The 19361-nt window shown below is 44.0% G+C and overlaps 1 protein-coding gene across 17 annotated transcripts in view; it reads left to right on the top strand.

Moving 5' to 3' along the window:
• FGGY (FGGY carbohydrate kinase domain containing) overlaps positions 1 to 19361 on the top strand; it is a 424400-nt gene that overhangs the window by 173620 nt on the left and 231419 nt on the right. For 15 of the 17 annotated variants that reach the window (XR_006780460.2, XR_006780459.2, XR_015726250.1 and 12 more), the window contains one exon: positions 16534 to 16662. The exons of 1 other annotated variant lie outside the window; for it this stretch is intronic. Coding sequence is in view for 13 of the 16 variants with exons in the window: in XM_087865929.1 (XP_087722055.1) it covers positions 16534 to 16662 (129 nt within the window). In the remaining 3 variants the exon portion in view is untranslated. Of the gene's footprint in view, positions 1 to 8931; positions 8988 to 16533; positions 16663 to 19361 lie in introns of those variants that run through there. One more of the 17 variants, XM_087865939.1, reaches the window with a different exon arrangement.

The following is a 19361-nucleotide window of genomic DNA, read 5'->3' on the forward strand; positions in this document are numbered from 1 at the left end:
ATATAACAGAGGTTCTTTTCCATGGGTTATTTTTTGCTTCATTCTGATCAGGTGATTAATAAAAATCGCCCCCACTTAACTTACCGTCTACTGTGTAACCAGAAGCAATAACAAGGATTTTACATTATTGTTTTAATTTTCACACTCTGAAGTATGTATATGAACTCTATTTTACAAAGGAGGAGAAGGCTGGAGAGTGACTTGCCCAAGGTCATTCAGCTAGTTAAAGAAGAAGCCATCACTTAAACCTCGAGGGCAGTTGTAAAGTTCCTACATTTAGTACATAATGCCCTTAAATTGTCTAATTGTAAAAGCATTTCTTTTGGGAGGAGTCTGTGCTTCCATCTCCTTGGGCATCACGATCACCGTGGAGTTTTTAAGAAATAAGGATTCTAGAGTCTCCCTTCATAACCATTGACCAGAAGTCGGGAATGGGGACCCAGTGATAATGCAGGGGTTCTCATCAAAACTGCCTGAAGGGTGACTGCTGGCCCCCCTCCCCCCGAGTTTCTGCCTCAGGGAACGTACTGTAGAACCTGGGCATGTGCTTTCCAGACACGCTCCCAGGAGCTGTTCACACTGCCTTTTGCAGAACCCACTTTGATAAGCTGGCCTAATGCAGCAGGTGAGAAACAAGGGAGCAGGACAAGGGGTAAGAGTGGGAGAGTTAGTGGCAGGAACGCTCATGCCATTCTCATTCTTCCTTTTCTTTTTTAAGCTGTTGAGGTTTTATTTGGTTTTGACCAAACATTTAAGAAATAGGAAGGGCGATACCCTAGAGTAGGATTTGGAGGCAGGCAGCTAGGATCAATTCGCAACTTCAGTGCTTAGCAAGACTCCATGCTTCAATTCCCTCTGCTGAGAAACGGAGATGCCAATAGCTGCCCCCCAGGCCTTGAATCAATGACGGTTTGGACTTAATCTCTTCCCTTCCCACTCACCTCGAGGTAAGAATAGTGAAAACCCAGAGGCTTCACTTTGCGTCTTCATCTTTAGTTCAGGAGGTTATTGGTGCTTTGGAAGCTAGCTGTGCTCTGCATTCGTTTTGTGAATTATTTAGGCCTGGTGGAGCTGATTTCTCTTCGGCCTCTTTTGCATGCTCCTGCAGCATTCCCAAGAGGAACTGCAAGGGCAAGGGCAGGGAAGACAGCGGAATTCTGGAGCATCTGCTGGGTAGTCGGCTGGGTCTAGGCCCCGGGGAGAGCAGAACCAGCCTTGCATGGCAGAGGGAAGCTAGAGGTTACCAAGCAGAACCTTCGCAAGGGAATTTGCAAGTGTTGTGTTTAGGAGAGGGTAGTTTTCCCAGAAGGAGGAGGTAGAACTAAGGGCTCTTACCTGAGCCTTGGCAGGGGAGTGTTTTCACTCATTTGACTGACAGAGAAGAAATGGGCTTTCTAACCAGAGCAGCTATCATCTTAAATCCAACCCCGATGTTTACTGGAAAGTGGGATTCAGACAGGTTACAAGTCCACCTGTGTTTGGGTGTCTTTATCTACAGGATGGGGATGACCGCCCTTCCCTCCCAGGATCAAGGCGTTTCAGTGAGCTAAGGGCTGTAAAGCAGCCTGTCTTACCTTGTGTGACTCACAGCTGGCACTTAGTGCAAAATAGTCCCCTTCCCTTGTATCATGATGTCCCCTATATAATTTCCTCTATATTGGCGGGGAAAGAGGAAAGTAAAATATTTATGGAAAATCAGTTGAGTGCCATGTGGTGTGCTGGGCTCTCACGTCTGTCACGTCATTCATTTTTCTAGCATTCCTTTTCTGTATTCTTCTTCCCATCTTAGACGAGGAGAAATAGAGCAATTACGTAACCCGAAGGTTTAGGGCTGGTGATGCTGGAGTAGATTTGAACCCGAGTGTGCCTAAATGCAGTACTTGGGCTAGATCTTTTCTATCTCGCTGATCAAGGAGACTGGGAGAGCGTCCGTCAGAAGAAGGAGATTGAGGTTGTTTCAGATTTGATTTTTCAGGCTAGAGAAAATAATTCATATTTGCCTTGTTTTTCTAGTTCCTTGAGGATGTGAGCTACCGGGCTGGAGGGTATCAGGCACCTGTTTGTTTATGGCTTCCCCTGTTAAGTGAAGGGTAATGGAAGTGCCATCCCTAAATTCTTCAAAAAAGCCTTGATGCCATGTGGGCAAGTGTGCATGTTCAATGATGTCCTTATAATATTATTTATAATAAGAATAATTAAATGCTGTGTTCGGTTTTCCCTGAGCCCTGTGCTCCTAGAAAATCATGAAGGTTAATAAATGCCACCGTGCTGTGTGCTCCAGGAGATGGCCTACAGCAAAGAATTACTCTCCCCCATTTGACTTTGGTAAGACTCCTGGATGCCTCCCTTGTTTACTTATGACAAGACCAGACACAGACCCTCCAAATTCCCGTTCTCTGTCTTATGAATGATTAGCTGACCTGCTTGTCCTCACTGATCAGTTGGAACAAAATGCTTGTTAACCAAACATTGGTTAGGATTCTGTCCTTCTGCTGGGGCCCTGAACTTTGCCCCATCCTCACCCTGGGCCAGGATACAGCCCCCCTTAAGAGTCCTGCACTTGTTAGGACTCTCCAGAGAAACAGAAATTGTGTGTGTGTGTGTGTGTATGTGTGTGTGTGTGTGTTCACACACATGTTGTGTGCACATATACAGTACAATGAATTGGCTCGTAAGATTGTGGAGGCTGGCAAGCTTCAAGATCTTTAGGGTGCGTTGGCAAGCTAGAGACCCAGGAAGAGCTGATGTTTCAGTTCAAGTTGCAAGGCAGGAAAAAGCCCATGTACCAAGTTAAAGAATGTCAGGCACAGGGTGCCTGGGTGGTGCAACTGGTTAAGCACCCAACTCTTGGTTTCAGCTCAGGTTGTGATCTCAGGGTTTTAAGAGCTAGCAGAGTGTCAGGCTCCCCCCACCCCCATGGAGTCTGCTTGAAATTCTCTCTCCCTCTCCCTCTGTCCCTACCCTACCCCCTGCCGTGTGCACACACACACACACACACACACACACACACACACACTCTCTCTCATAAATAAATAAATACATACATATGTACATCTTGAAAAAAAAAAAAAAAGGAAGAAGAAGAAGAAGACTGTCAGGCAGAAAGCATTTTCTCTTACTGAGGAGACCCAGACTGGGGAGAGGTGTCAACCTTTCTGTTCTACTCGGTCTTTCAACTGATTAGGTGAGGCCCACCCACATTTCAGAGAGCAATCTTCTTTACTCAATCTATTGATTTAAATGTTAATCTCCTTTAAAACACCCTTACAGAAACACCCAGAATAATGTTTGACAAAATATCTGGGGCAAAATTGCGGCTTACAGATCCAAACTTCCAGATAAGGTAATACATAAAACTATCACAAATCCCTCCCTCAAAATATACCGACCTCAGAGTAAAACACTCTCTGATCAACTTTCCAGTCACACCACTCTTTTACCCCATTTCCCTACATTCTTTCTCGCCTCGTTTATTCCACTGTGTAAAAGAAAGACCCGTTTTGTCTAACTCTTGAGACACTTGCAGATCTTGTGGTCACAACATTCTCCGTATTACGATAATTCCCCTCCCCAACTGCAAAACCCCTTTACCTCCTTATAGTAATCCTTACTAAGCCTCTTCTTACTAAGTCTGGATGTGTTTTTAATTTGACAGAGACATACTAAATGTCTAGTACTAAGTGATTGGTTAAATAATATGGTACATTCAAATTATAGAATATGATATATTTTCAAGAAGAAAGTGCTATACTCATTGGTAAATAAAGATGTCTGTGGCATACTATTGAGTTCAGAGGGCAGAATATAAAATCGCATACTTATCCCTTTTATTTACAATTAAATATGTGTGTATCTTCATATTTTGGAATGCTGGTCTCTGATAGTTTCTAACTTTTCAGTGGTAGTTATCTCTGGGAGGAGGAAAATTAAGGGGAGGGTCTTTTCTCCTGTCTTTTTGTACTGTTTGAATTGTCTGTAATGAAGTTGTATTGTCTTTGTAAACTGAAGGAAAACCACAGTGAGTAATAGCTTCATGATCTCGATTTTTATTTAAAAAAAAATCAATTCTGATCATACAGACGAGGGCCCAGTGGACTGGCCTCTCAGATGCCCCTTTCCGTGGATGTGTACCCTTGATCACCTCCAGAGGCTGTGCAATCCCAAGGTCTTTCCCTGGACACAGCGTCAGAGGGTGGAGTCCTGCACAGTTTGTCCGTCTCTCCTCTCAGCTTCATGTACTGAAGCCTGTTGGAGCTTGGATCTCCCTCCCTCCGCCCTCAGTGCTCCCTCTGGAAGCGGCCCCTGTGTCCACTGTGAAAGGATTTGATGACTGGGGACACTTCTGGGCTTTGGGCCAGCCTTCCTTTTTCATTTGCCTACGGTGCTTCATTCTCGCGGGTCTTATATCCAAAGAATGAGAAACTTAAAAACTGGAGAAATCCGGTTTTATTTCATTGACAAAGCTTGAAGCTTCCATCTTCTTACCACTGGAGCACTTTCCCCACAGTCTGCATGCGCCTCCCACAGTGCACAACATACACACCGGATGACATAGTTGGACATCTACATGACATTAAGTGAGAGCATCATTTTTGGAATCTTCTCCAGCTGGATTCCTATGGCAGTGTGGGTGAGGGCTTCAGGGATTTTACTCTGACATTTTGGCTAAATGCCAACCTGGCAAATTCCACTCCTTTCCTTGGATGCTGCAGTGCCAGCATCCTCTTTCACCCAGGGTGAGGTCATTGTCTCTGTGATTAAATAGTGGACACTTTCCACTTCTTCAGCTCCTGCATTACAGGAAAGCCTAAGAGGAGGGGTTTAGTATTAGAGCTCCAGCCTCCCATTCCTCTCCTCTCTCATGTCTCCAGATTGGCAGTCTCTACCGTAGATTAAGTTCTAGATTCAAACCTCTGTTCCTCAGCCCCTTATATCTCGAGGTCCCTGAGGTGTCAGTGCTAGGGCACATGGCTCTTGAACATTTTCTTCTCTCCTTGAACTAGATCAGATTTATAGGCTAGGGTTCTGTGAAAGATTCCTTTTGGGGGAAAAAAAAATTCTGGTCCTGGAAGAAAGTTTAAAAACCATAGCTGCATTTCATTTCTTCATATATTGGAGATATTTCTGGGCTTTGGTGATAGAAGAATCTAACATCTCAGGATGAACACAATAGCAACAACAAACTTAGCCCTTTGTCTTTCTGTGCTGTGTTTATTGTAGCCTGGCTACCAAACCACAAGGGCTGTTAAACTAGAAGTGGGGTCCACATGGCAGCCTCTCCTCCCCCGGATGAGCTCTCTATGCAGTGCTGTCTCCTTTGTGTAAGTTCATATCTACCTATTTATTTCCCCTTGAAGGATCTCATGCACAAAGACCCTGGTCTTTTGAGTATTGTCTCTGTACTGTTGAGTTTTACCTACTAAACCAGACTGAAGAGATACATTGTCGTCTGCTTTCCATATTCTGTCTAGTAAATGGTTGGTTGTCAGGACAACGGCATAGAAGGTGGAGGGTCATTGATAACCACATGAATTCTTTAAACAAATATGATGAGAGCAAATCCCAGTCTGTCCTTGAAAGCAGTACAAGAAGAGGAAAGGTTTCAGACAGGTCCTTCCTTTTTATAAATTTGATACTCCCTTTAAAAATTATCCACTGAAGTTGCTCATACTTTTATTAAAAATCCTGAAGAAAAGCCTTGCCTTTGTTGGACAGTATGTTGCCATGCAGCATACGAAGCATGACTTTTCTAGCACGCCCTTTGGAGCACCTGCCTGTGTCTTGACAAAGCTCCCAGAGGACAACATGGTGGCTCTCTGTTGTCTCTCAGTGACAGGCACATAGAATGAGTGCCTGATGCGAATCACAGGGATGAACGGATGGTCTCAAATCTTCATGGTGTCCCTTATAGATGGGTTTAATGATTTATAACTGCAAAACAAACTGAACTCTGAGAGTTTAACTTTTTCCAAGGCCCTTAAAAGCTTGGGGGTGGGGGGTGTGCCCAGAATGAGAACCCAATCCATCCTGACTCCTAAGACCACACTCTTTTCATTATAGCACACTGCCTTGCTGTAAAACACACAAAGAGGAGCAAACATTTTAAAAGACAGAATGTTTCTAAGATGAAATATATGCTTTTTTAAGCAAGAGTGGAAAACCTTTTTCAAAGGTAGAATTGTGGGAAAAAAAAAAGAAATAATATGTAATTTAGTATTCATTGAGAATAAGCAATTAATTCTGCCCTCCGGGGGTGAATTTACGTCTAGCTTATTTGCACATGAAAGTACAAGATTGGCTTCATTTATATGAAAGTAAGACATCTGGTTGGGAAGTGAAAAATTTGGTCAATTACCTGAATCATGTTTGGTCTACATGATAAAAAAGCCCCAGATGTCTTCAAATCACCAGATGTTTGGCGTTGTGTGGTGAACACCGGACCCACTGACTTTTTCCACACGAGAGCTTGCGGTTCGGTATCCTGTAGATTCACCCCTTGTTAGGAGGTTGTTAGCATTCTGTAAACTAGCAGTTTGCAAACAGTAGTCTAGACTTCGAGACCCAACATGGCCCCTGACAAAGGGGTGTGTGATAGATGAGAAAATTAGGTCATGAAAGGAAATTGTATTTAATTTTTTAAAAACGTTCTTTATTTTGAGATCATCTCCTTCCTATCTTTTTAGTGATAAAACATTCTCTTAAATGATCCTGATTCTAATGTTTGGGTTTTGTTGTTGTTGTTGTTGTTTTAAAGATAGTTTATTTATGAGAGAGAGAGAGAGCGCACGCACACAAGCAGAGGGGAGGGGCAGAAGGAGAGGGAGAGAGAGAATCTCAAGCAGACTCGCCACTGAGCGCAGAGCCCTAAGCGGGGCTAGATCCCACCACCCTGAGATCATGACCTGAGCCGAAGTCAAGAGTCGGACACTTAACCAAATGAGCCACCCAGGTGCCCCTCTAATGTTTGTTTTTAATTAATCTTTGGGACTAAAGAAAAAATGGAGGTGCCTGTGTGAGTCCCGTTTTTCTTTATGTGACTTCTTTAGTAGATTCTGAAGAGACAAAACCAACCCAAACTGTGAAGGCTACTGCTTTAAACCCAGTAATATCTTCAGCACAATGATAGCTAAAATATTTTTATTTCCCAAATTTGTCTTTCTCTCAAAGTAGAACTATCTATGGCCAAACTGTTTGCCTAGGTCTTGAAAGCATTGGTCATCTTAACAGTCAAGACTTCTGCTGACAAAATGATAATTTTTCCTTGCGAAACAAGCATTTAGTCCTTAAAATAACTCCAAAGAGAACACCTTCTGCACTTTTAAGACATTTCACTCTGGAGACATGCCATGGAGACATGACTACAGGGAGACACTTTTTGTGCTGGAAAACTGAGTTCCATCACTGTGAATATTTTAACAGCTTTCACAGTTTTGTGGTTTGCTCTCATGACCCCAAAAGAATATATCTCCACATGCTGTAACATCAAGGATCTCTGCTCAAGCTTTATAGACTCAGCCAGAATGAACTGAGTAACCAATCTGTGCCAGGCACTATCAGATAGACCAGGAATACAGTGTTGTTGTAATCATCATAATATCTCCTATTAATTGAGCATTTGCCACATGACAGCATCCTAAAGTGCTTTATTTGTATTACCTTGCTTGATTCTCACATAATATAATAGCGTTATTGTAACCTTCTTTACCATAAAGAAACAGTATCCAAGAAATTAAATCGTTTGCCCACCATCGCAAGGCTGCCCACCTCCTAACCAGAACCGCTAAACTGCATGCCTCCTACAAATACACCTGTGAAAAGAGCGATACCCTCAAGGTGGTTATAATCTAACACGGAAGAACGAAGCACAAGGAGAAAAGTCATTATGTAGAACAGAATGATGTAATTCCAAGAAACATGCTGTGGGGTTGTAGAGGAAAAAAGTGATTAATTATGATCTACCCAGGAAAGGCTTTTGGAGGTGGCCGTAGGCTAGGTGAGAGCAAAATAGGGCATCGGCAATTATCTAGAGAATTAGGTCACTGTGGGTGTCAAAGTGGATGATTTCAAGCTGAAAAGCCTGCCCTGTGTGCTCTGAATAGTCGAGAATCGGCAGCCTACACCGCTGGAATCCACTGGATTTTTGCCAACCCTCTTGTTTGCCTTGTGACTTAGAGTCCTGGCTTCGGTGAGCTGCTTTTTTTTTTTTTTTTTTTTTAAAGATTTTATTTATTTATTTGACAGAGACAGCCAGCGAGAGAGGGAACACAAGCAGGGGGAGTGGGAGAGGAAGAAGCAGGCTCCCAGCGTTGGAGCCTGATGTGGGGCTCGATCCCAGAACGCCGGAATCACGCCCTGAGCCGAAGGCAGATGCTTAACGGCTGCACCACCCAGGCGCCCCTTGGGTGAGCTTCTTGCACCAGCTCGGGGTGGATACAGGCTAGTGTTGCCACAGCAGGGCATGTGGAAAAGTGGGGCCCCGGGCTTCCATCTAGACTCTGCCACCACAGCGGGGTGGCCCCAGAGAAGCCACCTCCCTCTCTGGCTTCGGTCTTCTGTACTGCAGAAGGAGCACTCTGAGGTCAGTGGTTGTGATGGGCCATTCAAAGTCCAGTTCTTGGAACCTGCCTAAGGGAGTAAAGGAAGGAGCTAGAAGATTTGAGCAAGCCGGGATTTCATGGCTCTTGGGGGTTTGTTCCTGGACTCCTCAGGGGAGCCTCTGCAAATGAAACTGCCTTCCTTTTCTGTTCATGACTCAACAAACATTTGAGATTATTCTTCCTGCCTCTAGTATCAGACCTTTCTAATCTGCGTGATCTAGTGGGGAGATCCTTGACTTTGGAATCTGGGAATCCTGGATTGAAAGCCTGACGGTGCCCCTCATCAGATAGGTGACTGGACAAATTAAATATCTTTCTGTGTTTTTCTTTCTAGAGCCGCAAGACAGTGATTCTAATATCAGCGTCATAGGTCTGTTACTAGCATGAAAGGTGAGAGCAACTGAAAAATGCCAAACACATGACCAGAAAGCCTGTACGTTTTGATCAACAGGCACTATCATTATTGTGATATTTATTTTCCTAAAATACAAGTGTGTGCATCACTCCTTGGCTCACTGACCTATATAATAGTTAGGAGGTGCCTGTCAGAACAAGTCCAAACACCTTGGCCTGGTGGCCATCCTGCCTTCCTCAGACCCACGTAGCAATGAGACCTGCGGCTTTTCACCTGTAGGTTCACCACCATCCACTTCTTGAATCAGACTTGACCAGGCAAGGAGAATTTGAGAGCCTCTATTCCACTAGATGGTGATATCCACAGTGTCTCAGCATAGTAGCATCTGGGTGCTTAGTGAGACACGTGGGCCCACTCATCCCCATTTTCTAGGCGTACTCATAGGTCTTGATACCTTACATTGTCTCTGAGTTTGAGAGATGAGGATGTGTTACTGGTAGGATTATGTTAGGAAACACGTTCCTCTTCTCTTTGCCCTCCTAGCTGATACTCACGTTCATGTGTGTGTGTAATATTTTTGTCTAGGTTGATTGATCTGTGTCTGTGGTCTTCTCTTTTTAAAAGAAAGCTATAAATTCAGTTGAATGGATATTACCAAGAACTCCTGTTCTAGACACTGCTGTGTCCTGGGGGGAGGGGACCTGAATGCAGTGATAAATAAAATCATCTTTGAGTAATTCTGTGTTTAGCAGGAGAGAGAGGAAGAGAGAAGCATGGGGAGAAAACAAAACGTAGTGTAAGGGTCATTCAAAATTTAATTTAAAATATGTGATATGTTTATTAAATACCAACTGTAGGTGAGAATATAAGGCCAGAGATATAAAGATTTATAAATGACAGTCCACACCACAGAAGAGCTTACAAGATAAAATATTTACAAGATATAGTTCAGAAGAGGAATTGGATGAGAATGCTGTGTCTACTGAAAGCAGGCCCTGTGAGGGTGGGGAACTTCTCTGTCTTGTTCCCTAACACATTTTCTGCATCACATCAATGTCTGGCACATAGTAGGTACTCAGTAAACACTTCCGTAGCAAATAATGAATGATGAGGGTATCATCAGAAAGTTTTACATTTAGTCAGTAATTTAAAGTGGAGTTTAATTCCTAGTTAAAATGAGGTCCTTTCTAGGACGCAGATGAAGGGCAATGAACAAAAGTTTCAGAAGTCGTCTTTCACCAGATGGCAGAGCATGTCAGGTTTGAGTTTTTTGTGAGTTTCTCTGATTGAGTGAGTAGTTCTGGATGTGTGTGACTCCTATTCAGGAGCAGGAATTACTGGAATGTCCTTCAGTCTTGTATCGGTTGTGGTTCCAGAAGGCTCCCTGATCTAACCCGCCCAAACAGAGATCTCTACAGAGGGATTTAGGTGCTGGGTCTGGGTCAAGCCTCTGATACTATCTGTTCGTTTAAAAAATCCATAACCAGTCTACTGGCTGCCATATGCACATGATGCTAGTACGTCTTGTTTGGTGAGCATTCATGCTTCACCTAAGTTTGGAGCTCAGCCAGAGTCAGACCAGGTCGTAAGCACCTGTAAAAACCCCAGCCCAAAGGACACCTGCATGAAACAGCTTTACATACACTACCATGTGCTCTTACGATAACTCCAGCCTATCACTGGGGAGTACAAGAGTACAGTCCTGTTTCTGTTCCCCCACTCCTAAACCAGATTGGAAGTGGCTTCAGTCCCGAAGCACTCAGAGAGCCTCGACTGCTGGCAGGGCCAGGTGAGAGCACCGTCCCAGCCAGTCTGGTTGGTCTGTTGACCTTGGCAAAACTGAGCAGGGACCACTGCCCCGGTGCCAAGTGCAGAGGAGCCAGGGTCGCATGCCACCTGTGCCCAAACCTCTCTCTCTGACATCTCCAAGGACGTGAGCCAACTTTTCCCCTGGGTTTCGTCTTCTGTTTGTAGGGATACAAAAGAACACTGAACCTTCCAGTTAATACAATACCCCTCCCCCATCTCCCTCTTCCTGGAGAGGGTAACAGTTCTGTTGACCATTATAATGCATTTTCTGTCTCCCAGCAATCCACACAGTCATTAATTTCTGCTGCTGACGTCAGGAAAGAGGATTATGTGTGTGTCTGAAACTGCTCCCGAAGTGCTCATTAGTCATAGATAATTGAAAAACTGGTAGGGAAAGATTTGGTGTAATAGTAGCCCCCGCCTGTGAAGAAGGACTTCAACCACCAGATAATTGTAGGCTCCAGCTTTTGACCGCTCGCACTGCATCTGCCCGTCTGAATAGGAATTCAGTGGACACGAGCCCACAAATCCTCAGAGCGATTACTTTTTTCTATCCCACCGTGAGAGTGTGTTGATAAGGACAGAAGCCAGCCCAATCAAGAAAAGAAGTAACCTGGCCTTGGACCTCTCCTGCCTTTAGGCTGAGGGGGAGGGTTTGGAAGAAGTGCCCAGGATACTCCTTAAGTTCATTTTGCTTTTATTTTAACTTAAGCTATTTTGTTTTGATCACAAAAGAAATGTAAAGTCTATAATGGTAGAGAGGAAGCACTAGTCATGGGGAAAAGTGCCCTACCCTGGGCCCCCATCCCTGCTGTAACAATATTCTGCATACTTTTTAGGACTCTTCGGAAGTAGACATGCTTGCATTTTTGTCTACTTTAAGAAAATTCACAAATGGGATCACACACACCAGTGGGATCCGAACACTATTCTGTATCTTGACGGTTTCACCAAATTTGTCTTGAACTTCTTTCCAAGTTCATACCTTAATTCTTCCTCATTCATTTTAGTGGCTGTGTAGGATGTTTCTGGACACATACGCCCTAATTTATTTACCCTGATTTATGGGGGGAAACACCTTTAGAAAGTTTACACAAGAAATGTGTGTTTAAGGTAAAAGAGTTTTAGAAAGTATAGGTTGGTAAAAAGAAAAAAAATAGTAATAATTTCTTCATCCAGAAACAATTTTCTATTATTTTCCCCCCAGGAATGTATTTTTACAAATAGTCCATCTACCCTCTTTGTTGTTGTTCTTAAAATGAAGTCAGACTCTGCGTAATGTTTTGCAGCCTGCGTTTCAGTTGGCTTGATAGTTTTACAGATAAAAACTGTTTCCTATTCTAGCCTTTCTCCACTGCAGGTTTATTGTCTCAGAAAACAAATCTTATTGCTCAAAGCTGTTGTCTGGCAGGGCCTCATTGCCTTAGTTGGGGCTCCTTGCCCTGCTGGAGGCCCACACTTCTCTGCTCTTCCCTGGTGCCCCTTCTGCCAACATGCTGAATGCCTCACTCTGTGCCCCTCGGGGCTCCCTGCAGCGAACAGCTTTTTGCTCTAATGGCATCCATCTCCCCTGAGCATTCTAGCTCTGAAACCAGCTATCCGCCACCTGTCTTACCAGACTAGGCTCACATGTCACCTTCATCTGGATTTCCTGCACTCCCCTGGACCAACCCACTATCCCTCCTCTGTGCTCTAGGAACACCACGTACATTCCACCTGCCGAGCCCTTGATGAGAGGCCGAGAACCTTGGGTTGCCCAGACCACCACGTGAGCCTCTTTCACTTACACCCTAGCACCTCAGTGTTGCCACAGGTGGGCAGAAATAAGCAGGGTCCACCACTGTTTTTGAAATGTTTGTTAAGATGCGTGGATGAATGGTTGAACAAAGGCTAGGAGAGACAGCCAGTGCTGAGGCTGTGAGGCCTTGATTAAGTCTGGGAAAATGGATGCTGTGATTAACTTGATTTTATGGTCAAGGAAGAGCCGAAAGGAGGATTATTTCCAGAAAAGTTGTCAAGGCACACTAAAGCTTGCTTCTGACAGCTCCTTTGGTCCCCCAGATGTGCCCCTGGCTGATAAAGCATGATCTGACGGGGTGATTTCTCAGAGATTCCTGCCTTTTCTCTCATCTTCTCTTATGCCAAGCCGTTTCTTTTTGGTCTCGAAATAAACAAAGCATCTTCCTGCTTTTGGCCCAGAGAGACTATTGCTAAAGGCTGTGTGGTTCCAGGTCACAGGAGGATGTGTGCGTTTATTTTCATTTCTGGACCACTGGCCTGAGGAGAAGGCCTGGCTGACTGCCCCAAGTTGGTTCTCTGGCAGCAGATGCAGAGACAGATTTGGGGGTACAAGGTGGTTATTAGGGGTTGCCATCTGTGATAGGAAGGGGGAGAGAGGAGGATTGGGCGGAGGGAGGATTAGAGCTGTAATACGGTCCCACGCCCCTTGGCCAGCCCAGCAGAGAGCTCTGGAGTGAGTGGTGCCCATCAGAGTTCTTCTGCTCCCAGTTTGCTAAGTCATCAGGTGTGGCTGCCCTGGGAAAGGGGTCACCTCGGCACAGTGGCCCAAAGGAGCTGGCAGCTGTCTGCTGATTTTACTCCCTTTCCTGGGCCGCAAGTCTGTCCTTAATGGGGATGCAGGCAGTGGCGTCTCCCTGTCTCTCATACTCCCCGTATCCCGGCGACTGCCCTGATCTGTCACTGACTGCTTCACGAGAGCTCTCCTGTGGCCTGTTTCTGCAACTCTCTTGCCCATACCTTGTGGAGGTCCTCACCTGTTCTCTTACCGAAATCGCTTCACAAGTGTTCTCCCGACCTCCTCTCTGTCTTCTGCTGCAAGTGCTCCCGGAGAGATCTGTAAAGGTGCACAGACCCAACCACCTCGCGCCCTGGCTTTCGTGCTTCTCCAGAGGCTCGCAGTGGTCTTCGTGATGGAGTTCAGACACCTCCGTCTGGATGGCAGTGCATGCCCTGTCCCCACTTCCATCTCCAGCCTTATCTGCCCCTTCCACTGCCAGCTCATGGCCCTAATGCAGCCCGTTGAGCAGTCTCCCATGTTTCTTGGCCTTTGCTCGAGATGCTGGCTGAGCTGAGAAATCCACCTGTGGTCCTCCAGAAGCCTTTCTACACTACTGACTGCCCAGGAGGCTCGCCACAGCACCCATCTTGCTAATCCTCATTCTGTCCGGAATCTCTTTTTAATGAAAATTATACCCTTTATGTTTGTGAAGCTCGGGGATGAAGATGAAACATTTTTACCTTCCTGTGAAAATTAACCCTTTAAAAAAAATCTGAAGGTAGTGAGCATGGTTTCCCAACAGTGCTACTTTTTAAACATACATAATGTTTGTTCTAAAAGTACTTCTTTTGGGGCACCTGCGTGGTCCAGTCAGTTGAGCATCCAGACTCTTGATTTTGGCTGGGGTCCTAATATCCGAGTCTTGGAATCGAGCCCCACCCATGGGAAGTCTGCTTGAGATGCTGCTCTCTCGCCCTCTGCCCTTCCCCCTACCCGCATGTGCTCGTGCTCTCTAAATTAAAAATCTTTAAAAAAGTAAAAGTACTTCACTTGTTTTCTTCATTCACTTAATTTTTTTTAAATATGTACACTAATACATAATTTAATGAATAAGAGCACAGGTCTGTGTCCATCAGAGTGGAGTCCATGGCCTGTGCTCCAGCACTTATGCTGTATGACTGTGGGGAATTTACCTTCCCTATATAAACTGGCTTTCCCCATCCATGTAATGGGGACAGTAATAGTATCCTTCACATGGGGTTAGTGGCAACGAACTGAGAAAATGCATCATAGCACAGTCCCTCGCACGGAAGTGCTCAGTAAAGGCAAACATTGCCTCTTAATGCACTACATAGTAGATGTAGTGACATACTCGAGATCGTATGTCTCTGGAGACAGATTGTCCCCAGCAAAGAGCACTGCTCTCTTCTGCTGGCTTGGGCATTCAAAGCACTTGAGAAGTTCTCCTTGCTTTCCACCCCATCTTTGGAGCATCTTGACTTTATCTTCTAGACCAGGGCTAGCCTATAGAAATACAATATGAGCCACATACATAATTTAAAACTTTTCAGTAGCCACATTAAAATAAAAAGCAATAGGTGAAATTAATGTCAATTTATCTTACATAACCTAAAATATCCAAAACATTTCAACGTGTATTTGATGTAAAAGTTATTAATGAGATATTTTACATTCATTTTTTCCATACAAACTCTTTGACATCTAATGTGTATTTGCCACTTAGTGCATCCCAATTCAGACACTAAATTTTCATTGTAAATATTTAGGTTTCTTCAGTTAACATTGAAAAAGTAAATTTGCACACCAGAGTGCTTTCAAAAGTACTTAAAAGTTTTTCAGTAACTGAATTGTGTATCAGTTTTTAAATTGAAATGAATTAAAATGAAATTAAGTGAAAAATTTAGGTCCTTAAGTTATTCCAGCCACATTTCAAATTCTCCGTCTGCACGTGCCGAGTGATCCCATACTGGACAGTGAAGCTCTGGAATGCATTGCAAGGGTTTCGGTCTTCTGCTTGCTTTTCTTAGCTAGACTTTTTTCAAATTTAATTATAGAAGAAGCTCATTACCTAAAATGGATAAAAATGGTATTGTGGAGGTTTTTTTGTTTCTAATTAGAGGAGGTTGGTGAGCCACTCACCTTCTGCATCCTTCAACCCCCACCCCACCCCCAGAAGTCCTGAAACACCTCAGCCTACCCCTGGAGCTCCATGGAGCAATTAACAAGTGGTAGGCATCTTAGCACCAAGCAAAACTGCTGACCACACGTTCAGAATCTTAGAATCTTGGAGCTCAGAGGGGTATTAGCATATGTATGGGTCCACCCCGCCCCTTGCAATTCAGAAATACTTAATATACATATCTTGGCAGGGGAAGGGGAGGACTCAGCCTCTGCTAAACACCTGAGAACAGATGGATTTCTTCATTCTATTCTGACTTAGATGGCTCTCTGTGTCCTGATCTCATCTCCCTAACTAGACTGGGGGCAAGGACTGCCGTTTACAGCACCACAGCGCCCACACAAAGCAAGACAATCAATAAATTCTTAACTGAAGGCCTGAGTGACTGCAGGAATTCAAGGTCACTTGAAATATCAGGGTCGCGGCATTGCACAACTCCAAAGAACACCATTCAGATTGTATTCTGTGGTTGTGCAAGTAGCAGCCTTGTAAAGTTTGCAAGGTTTAGACTGGGCTCTCTTTTCCAACGGAGAAAAACTTTCAAGACATTTTTTATTGGAACAAAATAATTCCCTCCCTTATCCTCTGATAGGAAGCAACTACATAAGTAAATGTTCTCAACTTCCTTAGGAATAAATGTTAATCAGGGACCGGGTATAGACGTGTATGTGTGTGTAAGGTATGCTGGTAGAGCTGCTGCTGTGTTAGGAAGCCCGTTTGGAACAGTTTAACCGTTTTAACCAGTCTTTAAGAGGCCACTGTGTTTATCTTTTGGAATTTCCCGTGAATGGAATCTTTCTCCAATTTGAAAGGGGCCTTAGAGCTCTTGATTTTGTAAAGTGCCACAGAGCATGACCCATAGGAACCAAGGACATTCACCCAAGTCACCAAATGAGCAAAAGGACTGTTTGTGGGTGCATGGTTTTTATCTTCATGATGTTGAGAAAAGGCAGAAGAGAGGGGAGGGAGCAGAGAGGTTCTCCTAAGAAAAGCCTGTGTTTGCTTTTGTGTTTTTCAAACTGACAGGTATTTGTTTTTCCTCCTGTCTACCCAGGAAACCAAGTGCTGCCTCCTGGAGCTTCTCTTGGAAATGGGCTCACACCAGAGGCAGCGAAGGACCTTGGCCTTCCTGCTGGAATTGCGGTGGCAGCTTCACTTATTGATGCCCACGCGGGAGGCCTAGGTAACCACTCACTCCGCATCGTTGAGCGACACCAGTTTCAAGTGGAATATTCTTCAGAACCAAACACACTCCTTTCCTGTTTTTAAAGCAGGGATCAAGGGCTGGTGATTAAAGATATCGGAATGAAAAGACCTTTTACAGTTAGGCATTTTGATAGAATTATAGAACTTATTATCAAATGTAGACTTTATTTATAATTTAATTAATTTCTCCATACAGAATAACAGGGGGAAAAATGATCTGAATCAATATCCAGATGGTTCTTTGGTTTACTGAAAATTTAACTTCCATTAGCATGTATGGTGGTGGTATACTTACATGTACGGTTTTTTCTAAAGGTACTCTAAAACCCTTACCAGTCTAATTGATCTATTTTCATAATTTTGGCTTCTATCCTATATCCAGTTACTTGGGTGTAGTCTTGATTTCATCTCCTAAATAACTCTCACATCTGGCATTCAAATGTATTCATTATTTCAAAGACCTGTTGAACACTTAACTGTGTCTTAGACGTGGTGCTTGGGGGCAGTGAATATCAAACCAAACCAAAGTGTCTCTTCCACAAATTTTAATAGGAAGGCAGACAATGAGACAAGGGTTACAGTAGAGTGTGATGACTCTCTCCTCCTCTACATCCTTATTGCTGTTTTTTCTTTTCTTTCTTTCTTTTTTCTTTTCTTCTTTCTTTCTTTTTCTTTCTTTCTTTCTCTTTCTCTTTCTCTTTCTTTTCTTTTCTTTTCTTTTCTTTTTGGCGGGGGGGGGGGGTTCAGATTCTCAATCTCTCTCACTTCCACTATAGCTGTATTTTTCCCCTAGCCTTTATTTCAAGCAATGTTGTTGTTGTTGTTTTAATTATGGTTAAGACTTCATGAGATCAATGTAGTTGGTCATGACCATTGCATTTTCAGAATAGATTTGATTAGAGTAGAAAACATCAGAGTACATGTCACATAGTAAGGGTAAGCACTGTTTTTATGGATCTTATGTTTATATTTTATGTGTAATGCCATGTGCACATTGGCCCATGATGAAAATGAATTTTTTACTATGGATCATAGTCAAAGAAACTTTGAAATGTGTTCTATTCCATACTTCATATCAGAGGCTAGAGGTGTTCAAATACTTATATTGACTTGAACTCAGTTTGTGTAAACACGTGTGTATTTCTCTTCCCAGATTGACTGATTGGTCCTCTACTTCTCCCACTGGCTAACTTCTACTCTAACTTTAAGATTCATAGCAGACGCTTTGTTCTCTGCATAGCCTTCCACGGAAGACTCAGATTTATTGTACAAATCTCTAAGTTGTACTTCTTTCAACACTTTTACCTACTCCTAGTGGAGAAATGATCACATTGGGTTGTAATTACTGATTTATCTGCTTGGCTTTTTTAACGGATTGTGAGCTCCTCAAGGGCATTATATTATTATTCTTGTCTCACCTGTGCTGAGTCCTGGATCAGGTTCCTATGGGTGTTTGGTAAATTCATTAAATGAATACAGTCACATTAAGGCAAGAATAAGGTGAAATGGCCTTGACCTAGAGAGTGGAAGTTCATGTTTCCTTAAGCAACAGGATAATAAGCAGTGTCTGATTCTTCTGTGTAGTCCACGGAAACTTCCGGGGCAGGGTAGTGCTCATCAGTCTACAGATGTGACTGTCTTGTTCATCTTTATGTGTTCAGGATCTAACACAATGCCTGAGAAGTTGTGAACAGCCAGTAGCACATGTGGGTCGATGGAATGGTAGATAATACTGAGTTATAGGCAAGGGTGTTTCTCTCCCTTTTCAATGTGAGCAGTGTGTGCTTTTGATTAGAATGGCATGATTTTGGTTTCAGAGAGCAGGCACAGAAAGAACTTGTGGTCTAGATAGAGAGGGAGTTTTCCTGTCCCCTCGTAATCCTGACATCCTGTACCACGTTTGAGGCCAGAGAATCTTTCCACCATGCTTTTTCAGTGCTCTTGCTTTTTCACTTTGTTTCACCCATCTACCCTTCCCAGGTGCTGGGCACTGGGCTTGGACCCCGGTGCACTGAAAGATGGGCTGCACCTTCGGGGGCTCCTGGTCCCTTGTCAGTTTCCCAGACCTCGAACCAGAGCAGCCTTTTTCACTTCTGCCCAGCACTTGCTGTGCCCTAAACGGCACCTGCTATGTGTACATACTCAGAAAGGGTGGGTTGAACTGTACTGGGAGGAATCCAGGCTATTACAAGACCCCCCTCCCCTCTTTTCCTAAGTCAGAGATGTTCAGTGACAGGAATTTTACCCCTCGAAGCTTTGGCTGAGGCTCTTTGTTCCTTTCAATGCTCTTCAGTTAGTGAGTTTCCCTTGTATTTTCCACAAGTAAGTTCTTTACGTGGAAAGGAAGAATTAGGGCCTTGGATTCTTTAAGGGCCGAGCAAGGGGCTGGTGGTGTCAGAGAAAGCACGGGAAGGGGCTTCTCCAGCAGCTGCAAGACAGTCAAGGTCATAATTTTGACTAGGTTTTATCCTTTGTATACTTTCTGATACTTCCCCCTCTCCTCTTTCAGCCAATTCAGGATTAGGGTGTCTGGGAAAGAGGGGAGGCCTGGAACAGAGGCTTCCTCTCACTTCTCACCCTGCCTGTGCCCTCCGCAGCCCCAAGGGTCTTGGAAAGATCATCCACCACCATCCAGACGCATAGTCACTAAAGATGTATACTGACTGCTTGCAAACC

This window comes from Ursus americanus, chromosome 12, assembly GCF_024610735.1.
Source record: "Ursus americanus isolate L20-20 chromosome 12, mUrsAme1.1.p, whole genome shotgun sequence".
Lineage (NCBI taxonomy): Eukaryota > Metazoa > Chordata > Mammalia > Carnivora > Ursidae > Ursus > Ursus americanus.